We start from the raw sequence: 18,484 nt of genomic DNA, 5'->3' as shown, positions 1-18,484 counted from the left end.
GCTGAGTAAAATACAGAAGTGCTGCCACATGGGCAGAGAATTTGATTGATTGATTTGATTGACTCCTTTTAAATTAATTATATATTTTCTCTCTAGTACAGTTCCCTGCTTAAGCCACCAGACAGATGTTCTTTCTCAAATGTGCACTTCAGTCTGATCCCTGTATAAAACTGAGAGGCAAAGTTTCACTCAGGGGCTTTGCTTTGGGTATTATTCATGCTGGGAGGTGGGTGACCTGTGAGGGCTCCTGTGGGCTGGGACAGGTGAGCTCATGAGAGAAGTGTAATTCAAGGTGATACACTGAATGTCAACGCACTCATTGATTGTGAGAGAGGGGAATGAAAAGGGGCAAAATGAGCACAACAACAGTTTTTCAAATGATGTACTTAATTCACTTTGCTAAGATGTTCATTTTCCAGCAATAAAGGCAAGCAAGCTAAATCAGAGAAAAATAAAAGGTTTTAAAGAAAGGAGGCCCAGCTTAGCACTGAGAAAACAGATTTTTCATAATGATTTTTAGACAGTCCTATCCATATCTCCTGTGAAGAAGAATCAGCCAGGTCTCACAGTGACTCCTTGATTTACTTTTAATTAGGCCTGAGTAGGTAAAAACAGTAAAATCAGCTTACATTCAAAACTACTTTGATGGACACAGGAGTCCACAAGAGTAACAGCAGAGTGAACAAAGGGGTGAGATTTTAGAAGATAGGCACAGCATTTTGTCAGATGGCATCAGTTACAAATCTGGGAATAAGGATAGTTAGAATAAATAAGGTAGATACTGGAGATACATCTTCTTGACAGTTCTTTGTTTTGTGACAGTTTATTGTTCTTTGTATATTTTTATCACCTCTACACAATTTTTTAAATGCCAGCTAGCATTTGTTTTGCACTGTATGAATTTACACAACATTGTATATTCCTACTGCAATTACAATAACTTATGGAAAATAAACTTTTCTTCTTAAACTGTTAAATCTCATCCAATGGATTTTTGTTTTCTCTCCAATCATTTTGAATTTCTAATGTTCACCCAACATTCAACTTCATCTCCAAAATAGTAATTAAAAAGATGTTTCTTTATCTGTCATGTAAGAAAATCACTTAAGTATGTAAAGATGAACATGGTCCTATAGAAAGAAATTGTTAAGTAGGTGCATATTAAGCCTTTTACCGATTTGGGTTCTGAGAAATGTCCTAAGAATATGCATTATAAATGCTTTACAAATATAGGGAATGTTTCACTTTGAATTAATTTCCTTTTAAATTTATAAGTGAGAAGACTATTAATTCACCTTAAATGTGCTTATTTATTTCAATGTTATTTGGCAAACATTCCTCTTTTCGGTAATTAATTTTCTCTTTGAATGTACTGTTAGGACCTTATAAAATTTCAGAGTATTTTAAGATTTTGATGGGTTGCTCAGCAACATGAGAAATTAAGTTGTGTTTAAATCTCCATGGCAAGTATCTGTGAACAGCAGTTCTTACAATGGGACATAAATCTCAATCATCTTTCATTGATTTTCCTACTTACATGCATGATAGCTAGAATGTATTTCAGAGTCACAAATCCAAGCAACTGAAATATTTTCTTTAAATACATGTTTTGTCTTTTCTGTTTAATTCAGCTCAGAATTGAGCTCTTCACATAAAGGCATGTCTCGGATTCCCTTGTCAGGAGCCGTCTGTGGGTGCAAACCCCTCTACACGTGCTGCTGTGCTTTCAGTAGCAAATCAGTCAACACCAGTTCTGTAAAGGCAAAGTGAGTCACCTTCCTTTAGTGAGTCTTTTTGGGTTTGTCTTTCAAGTATAACACCTGTTGTGGTAATTTGCTTTTGAGGCTCTGGTTAGCTGTGTGGCAAGCAGCTAGCAACCTTTTAGCTACATTTGATACGATTTCTACTGCTTAGAGAAAGTGGAAGAAAGACATTTGGAAATCCTGTACTGACATTTACTCATTTCCACTGCAGCTACAAAGCATAGCTGGGTTTGGATTAGAATCTAAGTGATCTCAGGAGATGATAAGAGCATTCTAGTAGTGTGGCTTGCTAGATGAAGAGCTATTCTTCCTCTCACTGCACCCACCAGCCATAGTCAAGCTTAGCCTCTGCCTACAAATGATTGCATCACGTTAGATGTTTTAGCTTCTTTGCTTCCTGCATTGATGTGACAGTACTCCCTAGGGAAGACAACCTTCTACTATTATTAGTCAGAGCCTTGACCCTGAAACTTCTGTTGTCAGCCCCTTAAGGATGCACAGGAAAATGGTGCCATGCTGCTGTCCTCTGTGAAGATGAGGCGATCAAACATGTTCAAGCTCCTTGAAAGAAAAGCTACCCATACACAGACTCTGTGGCCTATAAAAGGAATTACAAAAATCCATCTGAGATGTAATGAAAACATGAATTAATGACTTCATATCCTTCTGTGAGTCCTGGCCTCAGCTTTTATAGACTCCAAGTAAAACATTCAATGAATGGCCCCAACTTTATGTTCTAAGTATCACGAATATAAAACTGGCAATTCAGGTTTGATGTGTTTTGCCCCCAAGAAATATTCAGAAATACAGGACTGACTGTCACTTTAATTGTGTAGGTGAAACAGCAATGGTTTCCTTGGGGTCTTATGGGACTGAAGAAAGACCTTTTGTGTAGCTTCCTAAGAGCAGGTTCCTGTTACCACAGAGCAACACGGTTCTGCTCATGACCTCAGTACATAACCAGGCTGGGTAAACACACTTAATTAAAGTGTAGAAAACAAAACAAAACAGAACAAATCTTCAATGACTGAAACAAGTCAACAAACCTGCTAGGGACCAAAAAACCAAACCAGCCCAGCAACCCCAGTATCTCAAACTGATTTCTCAGCAAAACATTTCAGGAGACTATGTTTTCACAGTGGTTTCCAAGTGAAAAGCAAGATTTACTGTCATTGCTCCTACTTGATGTTTTCAGTGACAAAATATTCAAAACTAGTCAATGCTTTTAAAGGGAAATAAAGCTGCTTTTTCTCTCAGAAATCCTGCTGACTGCCAGTGTTGACACAAAACTTGCTCTTGACCAGGCTCCTGAATGCTCAGCAAACTCAGCAGGGTGGTGTAATTGTTTTGTTTATTTATAAGCGTGGCAAGTTTCCTACTGTAGCAGCTACCACATTTAAATGATTTGGCAAGCGAAAGGGCATACAGGATACGTTCTGAAGAAGGGCCATGTGATTGCCCGGCAGGCAATTTCCATTTCTTTTAAAGCCCAAAACACATCTTTTCAGCCTCTTCTAAGTGTTACTATTTCTGAGGATATTTGAAGCAGGTAAAATGGTAGGAGTGCTTCAAGGAAGATTAACAAGGAGTCCAGAAAAAAGCCTCACACTGACCTTGAGGCAGAATACTGAGGGCTCTCCAGGCAGGCTTTTCCTCAGTACAATCACTCATGGCAGACAAATACATTACTTAGAATTTCTGCAAGGCATTGTAAAAGTCAGAGCATTTTAGCATCCCAGAAAGCCAAAGAAGTCTTTTGAAATTTAAAGAGTGTTGTTCTGGATCTGTAGTAAGTCTACAGTCCTCTAAATGTACCTGAATAGACCTTTGGAGGAAGCTGGAATGCCTTTCAGACCAAGCATATACAAATGCAACGCCTAGTTACGACAGGAGCCAGAAAAAACCAAATCCAAGTTACTTGGCAAGTTTACAGCATTTCAAGTGCTGCTGGCTGAGAAAGTCAGTAAGGTTGTGACAGATGGCCCCAGAAAGGACACTGGTGCTGAAGCACCAGGTAATGGATGTTCCAGTGAACACTTCTATAAGTGTTAAGCATAAGTTATTGTAATTCTATAATAACTTCAAAACTTCTTTGTCTCATGTCTTAATGAATTCTTTGTCACTTCTCCTGTTTTCCAGGCAAGAAGTCACGGGGATTTGTATGGGATTGCATGTTGCTGTGGAAGCTACAAAGGTTTCACGCTGTATTACTGCAAACATTTGGGGCTGGTTTTCCCCCTTCCCTATTTCACTCTTCTGCACACTACTCAGCACTTCAGAAGAGCAAAACATAGTCATATAATTTTCATAATCAACTGATGCCCATGGCAAATCCAGCAGCTTAAATGCTTCAGTGCTGTACAGTGCTGCAGGCCAAACATCTCATACACCCCCTCCACTCTGCTGTCTCTTTTCCTAACATACAGAGGAAAGAGCAAGTTTTGCAGTGCTTCGGGAACCCCTGAATGGTGCTACTCAAGTTGATGGAGGAAGCAGACTCTGGAGTTGTGAATCCCTCTCCTAACCGTGCCCTTCTGGCCAATGTTTCTCATCTGCAAAAGCAGAGCTCTCCTTGAGTGCCTGCCCTGAGGTGGTCTCTGTGGCAGATTCATCCTGGCAGCTTGTAGCTTCAAAGCATGAAGTCCACATTTTTATTATATCACCCAGCAGCTCATGCCGGCCATGAGTTAGCTACTTCATATGCTTATGATGGGAAACTCCAATCAGCAAGTAATGAATCTGTTGATTTCAAAGTCCATCTGGGCAGTGTAGTGTAAATTCATGCTATTCATTGATCAGTGCATTTATCACTTGAGATTTTGGGAGGAAATTAGCCAGTGAAATTGCTTTAAAACCCCACACCGTGAATGTCAGCCACATCTCAAAATAATTTGATTTTTAAATTCTCCTTAGACATCTTATGCAAAGGAGAGTTCCAAAATCATGCTTCTCCACCTCAGATTGAGAATTAAATGACAAATGCTTTGTGTAAGCCAGCGAGTTCCTACTGTCCACATTCATTAAGAAAGTGCTATCAGAACTGGGATCCTGCTGGCTACAAACAACTTTACAAACTGATCCAAAACCAAAATACCATTAGGAACCAATTCAACAGCTGCTGAGATTCAGCCATTTCTGGAACAAACAATGACAATTGCTTATAGGACCTTAAAGCAAAATTATGTTAGACACACAGCCAGAAATACAGCACCAAGTGCAATCAAATGAAAATTACAAATATCCACAGTGCTAGAACTAGCTCTCAAAGTTCTCCAGAACACTAAGAGTTTTGTCTGCTCTGAGATATTCTTGATGTGTTGTTGAACTATTAAAACCAAGCCAAATTGAAGTTCTTTTGTAAGCATGTCCTAAGTATTAGAAATACAATTTGTTTTCCCCTGCCATAGTTTTGGAAAATTTCAAGGTGATACAATTTTGGAGAACAAAAGGAAAAGCCATGAAAAAAGCCAAACTTCCCATTCCTGCCTTATTTCACTCTGTAGAGTCTCTCAGCAAAAACTATTCCATCCTGTGAAAAGCAATGCACTATTCACACCTGCTCAGTAAGCAAATGTGTTTTATGTAGTTGTGAAGTAATATAATCAGTAATTATTATATTGAAATTAGAAAGATATAAGTAGAAGAGTTTGATAATGGTTTGTGGATGGTCTGTATGTTGTTCGGTGAGCTCTAACTTACCCCCAGTCCCTGAAATGAAGGATAGTCCTCAGGTCATCTGTGTAGTGTTACTAGCAATTTGTACAAAATTCATGTGTTTGTAAGGGCTTTTTTTATCAGCATTTGTTTATTCATTCATTTATCTTCAGCCTCATTAAAAATTAGCATACTAAGCATATAAAGTGGAGCTCAGATTGGTCAATTTTACTTCTGACTTCAACAACTACTAACAATCTGAACAATGGAGTCAACACACAGCCAAGAGATGTGCATCACTAAGAAACAGCCTTTCCTTGTGGAGTCACCTTTTTGCTACAGTCACAAGCAATTTGTGATGGAATAACCAGAAGCCAGCTCCTGATATCAGTTACAGTGGTCAAATTTATTGTCATCAAAGCAGTGACTTTTCTTTTACCTCAATGTAATAGAGATCAGAGTCCTGACTAAATATTCTATATATACACACCATATAAACATAATACTACTAGTATGTGAGACAAGACTAACATCTTAATGTGTTTATTTCCATTTGTAGCTTGCATGGTAAATTTATTGCAATGATAAGGACTTTTTCTCATGTCCTCCTGTATTTTCACCTTTGTTCTTCAAGAGGGTTATTGATTTCTCCCCTCTTCAAACGCTCTGTGATTTGGTAAGTCAAAGGGGATAATTTCAATGTTAAGGAGTGGATCAGGACACAACCCTGAATAGCAGAAGCAAAGAAATGCCACTTCTGTGTGAGCCTGTTGTTGCATTAGTAGTGCTGCTGTAGGTGAAGAACCCCAAACCTCTTCAGGGCCTGACGTCAAAGGCAGGTGGTGTGAAGAAGTGCCTACCTGAAGACGGCGAGGCTCAAAGACCAGAGCACTAGCGGCTTCCTCAGTTCAAATTTTGCTCGTTTGTTCATTAGGTGCCGACCACCAAATATAAAGGCAGCATACAAAGCTGAAAACAGGAATGATTTCTTCCTGCAAGACAAAACCAAAAAACTCCTGTCAAATGCTTAATTAGTATTTGATACACAGCAGACTCACATATGGACATCACTGCTAAGGGCTTGTGCGCTTCCTTGAAAGGAAACTCTTTTGGAGACATTGCTGCATCCCAGCTGAACTTATCGTTTCTATATGAAACCACATGCCTGCACACACTCAGGGCTGGCTGCAGGCAAAACTGACCCTGGGAAAGTTCTGGAAAAGGACAGACAAATTTGGCTCCCATTCTTCGCCAGTTTCAGAAGACTAAACTTCTGTGAGGAACAGAATAGATATGGCAGAGCCCAGACACACTTCTGCAAGCAAAACATGGCTGCTCCTTGAACCAGCTGATCACATTTTGTGCCTCATTTATCTTTTTCATACAAATTTTTGTTTCCTGCAGGATCTTCCCTATGTGGAAATTTAGTTTCCCATTGTTTCCCCTAAAAAGACACTTAAAGATCGTGAGCACTGCAACACACCATGATGAGCCTCATAAAAAGCAGAGAATCAGTGAGGAGAGGTCAATAGCCCCATTAAGCAGCAGGACCATGCTGGTTGGCATTGCCCTGTGGAATCATCCTGCCTGTGAGTGCTGGTTCAGGAAATCCAGTGCATTTGCTGAAAGGTTAAGCAGGGCTCTCTAAAGGAACTTCAATTATACTCTTCAAATTGCAAATTTTATTTTTAAAACTGCCTGATAGTAGTCCAGCTCAGCAATAATCACCAAATATTTGAACTCTGCTACTATAACTCATTTTAAATCAGCCATTAGAGGTCAAAAATAGACTAAGTCTGGGATTCCTTCCCACACAGCACAATATTATACTGACTAAGGCTTAATGATGTACACCATTAATGGTGGCCTAACTGGAAGGGCATCTAGTCAAGAACAGAACTTTCTCTACACAATTTATCATTACATTCACAAATATAGGGTGGACTATGGTTTTGAACCAGGAGTTTCTGGCTTCTATTGTACACCAAGAAAGAATGAGAAATACTCTCAAGAAAGGTAACTACTTCATTAAGATGACTGAAAAGACAGCAGCAAGCCACAAGACCTTTAGTTCCTTCTGATACTGGAACCCTAAGGGCAGCAGTGGCAGACAGGCCTATGATCAGGGCATGGCACACGCTTCCCATTGGGAGAGAGGCTCACCCATATTGAGGTCTTCAGACTTTTCATAGGATATTCAACTGGATGTTTAAATGACAGTAAGTTGCTTCACCTCAAGATAAAACCAAGTATGTGTCATGGTGTCACTACTGGTAGCAAGTAGATGCCACCTCTGGGCTCTTCCATTGTGATTGGCCAGCTGAGATTATGCTGTGGCAAGGAATCTGTCCAGCACAGCATGGTCCTGAGGGCCAAGCAATGTGGCACAGCACAGCATGCGCCTGTGTCTCCTCAAGGCAGCTGGTAATGGATCACAAGACCCTCAATGGCCAAGGGTCTTCCTGGAAGGTTCAGAAAATCTAAGAAAGCTGTAGCACATCTGACTGGAAATACAAAGAAAGCACATGCAACCTTCAATCAAGATAAATGAATTGAATTATATGTAAGTTTGAAAGCTAAGTAAAAACTAACCCAAGAGAGACAGATTCATATCAGCAAGCATTCTGCAGCACACCATTTTCTGCCCACTGAGAAACTGTTTCTACTGAAGTATTTATAGCTCTGTATTGTAAAACGCAGATAACTGCATGAAAATACACCTAATGCTCTGAGAAGGGAGGACCCAGTGCCTGTAATCCACTGGGTGAGCTTTAGCATCCATGCTGGCAAAAGCCCCAGAAGACCAGGACGACCACAGAGCCAGCACCCTCTCACCTTGTGCATTGAGATGGTCTAATTGCCATGCAATGGTTATCATGACCAGCTTTTGAAAATGACAAAGCATCAGCCCTTATTCATATAATACAGAAAAAAACCATTTATTTTTACTTCACTGATCAGGGAAGAGACAGAATCACCAATTTGAAAGCATGACTGCACTTTAACTTGGCTGGAGATCAGTAAATATTTGTTAACCAGTCTGGGTAATGATGAACCACCTCAAGCTTGCTCGTACTGAACCACCTAACTGTTTACACAGGATTTATGGGTTGAAAGATAGAAGCAGGCACTTAGTGTGAGCCTGGACTGCATTCCCATCTCCTTCCCTCTGCAGCCTTTTCAGGAGCAGTGTGAAGCCCAGCCCACTGCCACCCTGGGCATGGATGAGGTCTGTCTTGCACTGATCCACGCATGGATCTCCAAAGCAGCTGAGAGCAGTGCAGGATGACATCCCCAGTAGTGCAGGGGAAAAGACTGCCATGCAATGCTGCCTTGCAGCTGCCAACACAGCACGGGCCATGCAGGCTGGCACAGGAGGATGTCAGGATTCAAGAGCAGTAGCTAGAGACGCTTTGCAGGAAGGCAGGCTGGAAACAGTTCAGTTCTAGATCAAATACAGCCGAGACTTCAAAGGAATGGTTCAACTTCAGTTCCAGTTCAAGACAAAAAAAGCAGTCTGAATGAGTTAGCAATTTAGGTCTATGTTCTGTCTGTCTCCACTCCTTCCTGAGCCAGATAATCTATATATTTACATCAAGTAACATTTCATTTTGCTTCTTATTACTGAAACTATCTTTTGTGAGTTCAATCAATTTATTGAGGTCAATAGTTACATTACAGTAATTAGAACAAATAAATTTCAGGTCACTTCAGAGCTTTGTAATGAGTATAGCATTATTTACAATGATGGTAAATGGTATTCCCAGAGTATGCAGCTTTGTATCAGCAGAGGCAGACACGGCAAGATTTGACTTCACACATGACGTGACCTGCAGAGAGCAGCTGTAAGCAGTTTCAGACAAGGAGGGACACAGTAGTATTTTCTCCAACCAGAGGTAAGCACAATACTGAATAATGATTAGGCTGATCTTGAAATCATCCACCGTTTTGATCCCTGCTACTTTTTGCACTCAAAGGACTTTGAATTTTCCCCATTTTTGCAGCCTAACAATGGTTAAAAGAACTGGGCAGGCCAGGTGATAGAGTTACAAAGGGGTTGCAGAGGTATGTACTCTTAAGATAATCTGATAAACTCCATTAGACTGGTATTAACCAGTTTCCTACTAGTGTTTGTATGATGGATTTTCCCAAAGGTTCATACTACAGTCTGATTCTGGGCTAGTGATACAAAGCAATGGCAATCTGACGGAATTCAATTCGTACTGATACAATTTTAGCCAAAGAAGAGTAATACTGGACAAGCATTTTGAAAGACAGAGGTTTGGAGTTGTTCTGGAGCAATGTACCTTTTCGATATCACTACTGAAGAGAAACTAAATAGAGCAGAATGATGACAAAAAAAATTAACCTTGAAACAAAAAAAAAAAAAAAAAAAAAAAAAAAAAAAAAAATCCCTCAAAGTAATTCAGTAACAGACCTGCATCCAGTAACTTAAATGTTAGCACATTCATATGTTTGTCTTCAATTCTGTTCTGCAGGATAACACAGTAGACATAAAGACAGGGCTGCCAAATCCTCCACATTTTTCTGGCATTTCTGTTTCTCACAGTTGTCTCCCACCTTCCTACATTTTCAGACTTCAGGGACTAAGTACTATCTCTACTGAATACAACTCCATGTTCCTCTGACAAAAGTTGCCAGCTCTTCCCCCCTTTACAGGTTTCTGGAGAACCCATTAAAAGTTGTATTTGGGCTTACTACAAGAGAGGGAGGCAAGAGGGGCTCCGGGCTGAAGATGTGAGACACATCTTCCAGGACAGTAGCAGAGAGATGGCTGTGTCATGAGGCAAAGGGAGAGGAAGAAGCTGGGAGACATGATGGGAGAAAGAGAAGAGAAAGGATGAATAGTAAGCACGGCAGCAAATGGTGAGAGCTGTCAGCCATGAGATGGACATGAAGCTGGGACAGCATGGAAGGCAAGGAGGCAAGTTCTTTCTGTGCTGGAACCCCTGGAAGGATGCTTCCTGCATCCATGGGCATGCCTGTGGCAGAGGAACAGAGACAGGAAAGAGGAAAAGTATAGCTGAGAAGAGGGAGGCAGAAATTGAGAATGATAAAGAAAGACAGAAACAAAGCTTCCCCTCATTTCCAGCCAGGGAGTCCCACGCAGGAAAGCCCACTCAAGGCACCACAGAGTGACAAGAAGAGATCAGCCACCCAAGCCTCAGGCAGGAAAACACTGGGAAGGGGCAGCAAATAATCCAAAGAGGAAAGCAGCTGTAAACAAATGGCTAAGGATTAAAAAATCCTGACTTCCACAGGAGCACTTATTTATAAAATGCTGAAAATGTTAGAATTACCACAGTATTCTAAAATTAGGGGCCAAAGCCTGAGGGTGAGCCTCATGTGCAGCAGTGTGAAACATCCTCCCATCTCTGATGCAAAGTGAAATAGCCCTGAATATTGCAGTACTGCTGAAGGAAGGTGGTTTCAAGTCCAGATGCACTGTTGCCATTTTTCTCCTGAAAATAGCACTGAGTCATTATCAAAGAATTCTCTGATGTTAATGAGTAAACTGAAGCAGATATGTGTGTGTGTGTGTGTGTGAGTGAGTGAGTGTTTTATAAAATTGACTATTTCCACAGGATTTTCCTTAATCATTAAGGAAAGTCCTTATAGAAATGCTCAAAGGACAACCTTATCACAGATTATTTAACTATCTTTTATCATGTTATACAGGATTATCTGCATAACAGCCTTCAGTAGGGGTGTAGTAAAGTGGTGTTAGCCCCCTCTTTCTACATTCTATAGGATTTTTAAGCTTTTTTAAATCAAGACGTATTTACTTTTCACATTTAAAGTTCATTTTTAAATTCACTACCACTTCTTCATCTGTTGTGAAGGGAGCACAACAGGTTAAAAAAAACCTCACTGCAGTTGCCAGAGCAGTGTTGCTGGAAAGTAAACAGGCAGTTTCAGGTTCCTGACTTTTTTCTCTTGGCCTGCTTCATCACAATTTTATTGATGTAAAAAAACCCCAACAGATTTAGTGAAAAAAATAAATAAAATAATGTCTGGCTATATTAAATATAAGGGGATTTTCCTACTGCTTTCTCCCAGCTTTCAAAAGAAAATAACAACAATAACTTATGTTTATAATTGAAACTGCTACCTTGAGAGTCTAGCTCAAGTGCTTAACCTGAACCCATGTGAATCACACACCATACCCATGTCCATAGATCAGGCAGCAGGGCTGGTGGCCTTGGCATAGTCACTTTCTCTCTGGTGCTTATTTAAAAATCACACATTCTGTATAAAAAAGGGTGTGAAAATGCTATTCAGTCTCTCAGTATTTCTACCTCAGAAATACTGTCAAAGCAAACCTTTCTCTCTCTTTTCACTGATATAATTTTGACAGAACCAGCAAGAAGAGATCCAATGTGTGGATATGCCAGATCTGTGTATGAAAATATAACCTGTACTCCTGGCTTAGATTTGAGTTCCTGCAGCTGCTTCCCACTGACCGTAGCAGCCTTCATAACAGAGAGAGAAGAACACACAGAAGAGGAAGACCTGTCTGATATGCACATGCCAACAGAGTCTGATTTATTCCTGCACCTCAAAACCCTTTGACATTTATATTTAGCCCAGCAATGATGACAGTCACACACACATGTAGGTGATTCACTGGTGACGGTCTTTGACGTAAAAAGCTATCAGAGAGAAACCACAGACGTATCTCGAACCAATCATCTGATCCCTTGATTTCTAAAGCCCGCGTCTTGAAAGACCATTCAGCCTCCTCGTGACAGGTACTGTTGGATGCACAAGTCTGTGCTTCCCCCAAGGCTGGAGCAACTCTCCAGGCACCTCTCTCCTGTCTGAGAGCAAGGGAAGAGGAGTCAGAGCCCTGGGAACACACATGGGCCAGAGACTGTTATTTGCTCACATCTGCCTTCTCTCTGGGGTGCTGTTCCCATTACCCAATTCATGTCATCACTGCCAGACAGTACTTGTGTCACTGCCCCGACCCCTTAGCCCACAGAAGGGAAAGAAACGTGGGGCCGGGAGGCTGCCAGGAGGACTGCTGTGGGAACTGTCCCAAGCACAATGCTGCTGAAAAGGATGGAAGATGAGGAAGACTTGTGTATGCACTCTTGCTCCACGAGTGCCAGTGGCTGAGCTGAGGGGCAGCCTGAAGACCAGGTACCCCACTGCTCAGGTCAGAGTGCCAAAGGTGAGAACTGCAGGGGCAGCAACCTCTGAAGAGTAAAGCAACTATTTTTTTGTGGTATATCACCAGCTCATAGCCTGCTCTGGTCCAGTGGAGATAGCCCAAATTCACCACCAGTCAATTTGCCTGAGCACTGTCCCAGGGGAGCAAGAGGCTGTGCCCACCTGAGCCTCTGCCCACACTGCATTCAGTCAGACCCAGGGGCAGGAAACCACTCCTGTGTTGGCAGGGCAGCCAACAGCCCTAAAATTACAGAGAGGAGAAACAAGGGCACGGAAGTGTGGGGGCATAGGGGAAGGTGGCTCATGTCCTGCACCTCCCTGATGGTTGCATCTGTTTGTTGAAATGTTTTCCAGTAATTTGTAACATTCATGTTTGTAAAACATATGTGTTACAGGGTATTAGTCACACACTTCAAATGTGGGCAGCTAGGGACAAAAAAAACCAGCAAAATTTTGTTGTTTTCTCTGTGAGTGGGAAAATATAAAAAAAGCACAAGGGTGAAAAAACAAAGTTAGGAAAAACAATAATAATAAAGTTAGGAAAAACCAGGAACAATTGGGGGGTTTTTCTTCAGCTAGAAGGGGCAAACTCAGCTCTGAAGCATAGTTCCCTGTTCTTTATAAGCCTCATATAGGCTTGATGGAACAAACCATAAATCTGTAAAACTCTTATAAGTTACAATCCCAAATATAAGCCATGTCACAAGAGAAAAGAACCTCTCAAATAGAAAGCACTTCAGAAAAAGACCTCAAAACAAGTTCCAAATCTTTGGGTTTTGAAACCAAGTTGCCAAAATTATCACTGAAGGAAAATCAGCTTCATCTCTGGATCTGCCCCAGACTTCCTCCACTTAAGCTTTGAAGGGGAACCACCCAGTGGAGATGGCAGGTGAGTGTGCTTGCCATGACAACAGCCACCCCTGAAGCTTTCACCTGGCACAGACAGCAGTGGAAGTTGCAGCCCAGTGGGTTGGGTGACTGGGGTGAGCCACACCATACCCTCCTACCCAGTTGGCATCCCAAGTGACACGGTTCAGTCTGAGTCAAAGCCTGTGTCACCCCATCCTCAGCGCCACCACACATCCCAAGGATGGGCCGCATCCTAAGTATGGGCCACGTCCTAGGGATGGCATCTGACCCCAGTGTTACTGACACTGATCATATGTAACAACCATTTTTGCACAACCCCCTCCAAGATTTACAGGGCCAGTGCTAAGGCTTAAATCTAGCCCCACAGAACCCTACTGGAAAAATGATGACCATCCCTGTCCCTGTTAAGAGCTTTTACAGAAGCTCAGTGTAGTCAGAGAAACTCCTTGACTGGGAGCCTCTCCTAAATCCATTGATATCACTCTGACAACATACATAGCTCTTAAGACAAAGATTTAGGGTTATAACAGGTGACAAATCAGGGTGTCCCAATTCCACTTGGTTTTTCCAGGCTTTACCGAGACTTTCAGGCAGTTGGTGGAGAGGTGGCAGAAAGCAGAGAAGCTAATGTAGGTCATAGGCACTGCAGTTCTGATGAAAAGCTACAGTACTTTCACTTGTAATTTCGTCAATGTAAATGTAAACCTCTGGCCTCCACCATAAAATCCTGGAGCTAGTAAACACAACTGCAAGTGAACTTGGAGACTACTAACCCACATCCTTCCCAGTTGAAGTCATTCTGTTTGTTTCTACCTCTCACCTGAAAGCAGTTAATGAAGATGCTAATAAAGGTGTGTCATACAGACATAGCATGAAAATAACTAGATCTCCAAACTGCCTTACTCCTTTGATCTGCTTTATCTGATCAAATTAATCAATGGTTATGACATTTCATAATTTTACACTTAAAGGAGTATGTCAACATAAGTCCTTCAAATGAAGGAAGATCCCTGAAGAAACTCAAAATGTTATTTATATAGAGAGGTGTAGCTTTTTTAAACTGTTTAGGAGATGGATATTTATTTATTAAACAGGACAAAACACAACTCAAGTAACAGATCAATAAGAATACTTTACTGAAGCTGCCTTTGCCGGTGCACCTGCAGAAAGCCTCAGCATCACAATGGTAAGTTCAAGTCTCTCTACCATTGCAAAGGCAATTTGTAACTATTCTGGGAAAGTGTCTGTTGTGTCTTAAAAAATAATATTTAAGTAAAAAGAAAAGCAGCCATTCAAGATGAAGCATGGAAAATGGAGGGGTTGCAAGCAGTATGTTATTTTTCTATCCGCCTTAAAAGACATTCCAGCAGACATTGCTCTCTTCCAGCCTTCTGCAACACAGCCTCAGAAAATGATGTTGTTACAACTGTCAGTGGATTGCAAAACACAAACAAATAAAACTGTTCTGATTTCCCTGAGAGCGTTCTCATCCAAAGGAGTCATGCATGATTTTCCCATAGAGCAGAGAGCAAGGTTAGAAACAGGACAGCAAAAAGTAATACCCAATTAAGACCTTACAGCCAGAGCTTGTTGATCACCTTATAAAAAGCATCACCATATAACTTTTTCAGTGCTAAAAAACATTAAGTTATCCTGGAGGAAACCAAACTAAGGAGATGCCTGAAAAGCATAATAATTTAGAATACTGTCCTGGGTCTGGCCAGGACAGGGTTAATTTTGCAGTAGCCAGGAGGGGACATGGCTCAGACACAGAGGTTATTCTGTACCACCACGTGTCACTGCCAAGGTTGGAGGCAAGGGAGTCTCTTCTGGGAAGAAGGGGTTCCTTTTGGTCAAGTGAGCATGGCAGGGGGAGCTGTTCAGTCCTGTTGGCTGCTGGGGGTTTTGTGTGTGAATCCTTCCTTTCCCATACCCTCTGTCATTAGTATTGCTGCTGCGACTATCTGTTTTCTCATCTCATTGCTCTTTCCAGTAAATTGTTCTTATCTCAGTCTGTGGTGTCTCCAATTCTCCTCTGCAGCAGGGGAGTGGCCAGGAGGCGAGTGAGTGAGAGGAGCGTGAGTTTTAGTGGGAATTCTAAACCGGCACACACCATTCCTAAACCACGTCAGATATACACTTACCCTTCTTTTCTTCCCCACCTAAAGACCTAAAGCCATACACATGGATGAGAGCAAGCCAGCAATATCATTTGGTGGCCTAGGTTTGATTAAAAGGGGATACTGGTACCAGTGATATTGCAGTAATGGAACTGTGGAATAAAATGTCTTGCTTTCAAACTTTCTCAATGTCCAGGCAACCTGTGGAAGAGAAGGCAGCAAATGCAACTCATAAAAAAGGACATTTTGGTGGAAAAGCAAATGAAAGAATATCTTCCAGCATCTCCTACTGAAGAAAAATCATCAGGTCATCTCGAGAACAACTGCCTGCTCTGACTGGTCCCACAGTACTTTTTGATGCATGATGTCAAGGACTGATTGATGTATATAACAGAATTTTCAAAGACATGTGACCTTTGTCTATGGGTGAGAGAGCAAGTGACAAAGGATGCTAATGGACATGCTGCAGTGAAGCCAGACCTAACTCTTGACCAATCAGAAACTGCCAAAATCCAGAAAAAAATGGGACAATCCTTTCATAATCTTTTCAATTACCTTACTAAAACAAAGAGCTCTGCCCAACAGCCATTCTGCTTCCTAATCAGCTGGGAATTGGGTCAGAACAAACAGAAAGGTGTTTCAGCAGAGCTCAAAACTTGCAACACAAAGCAGTCTGGAGTAGCTAGGAGGCAGGTTTACATGCTGCTACCTCCTTCCAGCACGATGCTTTGCCATTTGTCCAACACGTTCACTGGCAGGGAAGGTAGCATTATCTGATTATGTTGTCATTACCAAATGGCATTTTCATGAAATAAACCTCACTACTACTTATTTAAGTTTCTTGCTTTTCATTCCCAGTGGCGGCTTCAATACCCAAAATAATCTGCTAATAAATTTCTGGGTACTTTCAACCTGTCAGAATTCCCATGTGATTGACTGTGTCCTATAGCTTCTCCATTAAATCCAGAATAGTTTTACTTGAAATCAGTCAAGGCAGTATTTTTAAAGCAGACCGTTTCAAATGCAAAGGTAGAGGCAAACTGGCCTGAAGCCAACTAAAAGTCTTTGAGGAGTATATTAACCACCATGAGAAATACTGCAAGCAATAAACCGGTTGAAGTAATCGTCTAAATACTGTCAGAATTTTCAGAATCTGAGGCGGACAAAATTTAAGAAGCAGGATGACATTCCTAAACCTCTAGTGGAAGAAATGGGACAAAGGAATGTAGCAAAAGCTGTACAATCACCAGCACCTGTTCCTCAACTAAGTATCACAGCCCCTCTGTTTTTTGGCCATTTCCTGCAGACATCCCACTTGCACTCCTGAACCAGTCCAAAACAATTGGCATAAACCAGCAGGAGTGGCACAAAGCAGTACAAAGTACAAGGCATTAATGTAGCTTATCTCCATCCTGTCAGCAATATGGTTGTGACAGCTTGTTCTGACTTTCCACCTCTGCCTACAGCGTCATGCTTGGCACACACCCCTCTGTCTCTCTCAACAGGTGGCAGGACCCACTGGGTCTCCCCAACTAAAGAGTCTGTGTCTCTTTCTGCTTCCAGACACGACGGTTTGACTGACTGCATTCTGCCCTTAGCTACCCCCTCACCTAATTAGATGGGATACTAAACTGCTTAGCTGTATTTCACTTTCCATCGCAGCATAAGAAGACTAGGTTACTGAAGGATTAGGAAGTATAACATGAAAGTGTTATACATACAAAGAGAGTTGCCTGTCCTAGTGTCTGCTAAATCTTGCTCAGAGGGGAGGAAGACAGGAGAAAGCAGATGCCAAAAGGAAAGAAATCACAAACAAGGTGATGAATCTGGACTATGGTGGAAGTGGCTGCATACATGACCCAAGAGAAGGAAAAGGAGCATTATGAGGAGAGAGCAGTGATTGACATCCGGCTCTTCTGGACAGGCAGACAAATGGAGCAAGCAAGGGCATAAATATGAATAAATTTTTAAACAATTCACATATATCAACAGTCAGAATTCAATGGCTGTGGTCACTAAGGGACAAAAAGCAGAACCAGATCATTGCAAATGAACAGGAGAGCCTGCTAGCATGTCAGAGATCCTGCTTCAGATTCTTTTCAAACAGGAAGTAGCCTCCCATAAAGGTAGAGAACTTACTTAAGTTACCTGACCTTGCTTTGTTCTCAAAAGTCACATAACCAAAATTTGTTTTACATCTTCTAATATATTCCAATTGCTGTTCATTTCTTCACTGGACTGTACACCACTGTAACTTGTGAATTTTGCTCAAATTTCTCTCCATGGCAGGTTTACTAACATATGGGTGGCCTATAAAGAGGTTTAAAAAAAATATGTTCCAGTCAAAAGCCAGGCTAGTCCTACATTAATTTCTGTATCACACAGCTACCATAGTAGAATACTCTCTACTCTCATCACCTATGCTTAGCACTTTTCTTTCGTGGGGCTGTTGTAAAGTCAGCAGTAAATCTGACTCCTGTATCTGCCACTGTTTCTCTCATGCTATGATCAGATAACACATGAACACATTTGCATCACTATCTCATTCAAGGATGCTCTATTCCCTTTGCAAACAGAATACAAGAGTCCCTTGGCCCCTGCACACAGGATTTGGTGGGCAAGAGGGAATAAAGTGATCTTCCCAAAGACAATGTTTTCTCAGAAGATGTCCTGTGGTGCTCCAGTGCTTTGCAACTCTTCCACCAGAGCCCACCAGCTGAACAAATGCAACATCTATGCACTGGTCACCCTCACTGTCCCTGCACCTGGTGGCCCCATCACAAAACCCACACATGCAACTGGGAAATATCTGATGCTTTCTTGCTAAACCTGCATGATCCAAGCACGTGCTACACTCTCCAGGGGTGGGGCACTTCAGTT

At 41.6% G+C, this 18,484-nt stretch overlaps 1 protein-coding gene across 1 annotated transcript in view; it reads right to left on the bottom strand.

The window, feature by feature from the left end:
* Positions 1-18,484, bottom strand: part of ELOVL6 (ELOVL fatty acid elongase 6) — an 84,859-nt gene that overhangs the window by 20,455 nt on the left and 45,920 nt on the right. Inside the window, exon 2 of the mRNA XM_068187401.1 lies at positions 6,278-6,409. Coding sequence (XP_068043502.1) covers positions 6,278-6,409 — 132 coding nt within the window. The remainder of the gene's footprint in view (positions 1-6,277; positions 6,410-18,484) is intronic.

Source organism: Anomalospiza imberbis, chromosome 4, assembly GCF_031753505.1.
Source record: "Anomalospiza imberbis isolate Cuckoo-Finch-1a 21T00152 chromosome 4, ASM3175350v1, whole genome shotgun sequence".
NCBI classification, from domain to species: domain Eukaryota; kingdom Metazoa; phylum Chordata; class Aves; order Passeriformes; family Viduidae; genus Anomalospiza; species Anomalospiza imberbis.
The sequence above is the reverse complement of the archived record's forward strand: the minus strand, read 5'-3'. Positions and strand labels throughout refer to the sequence as shown.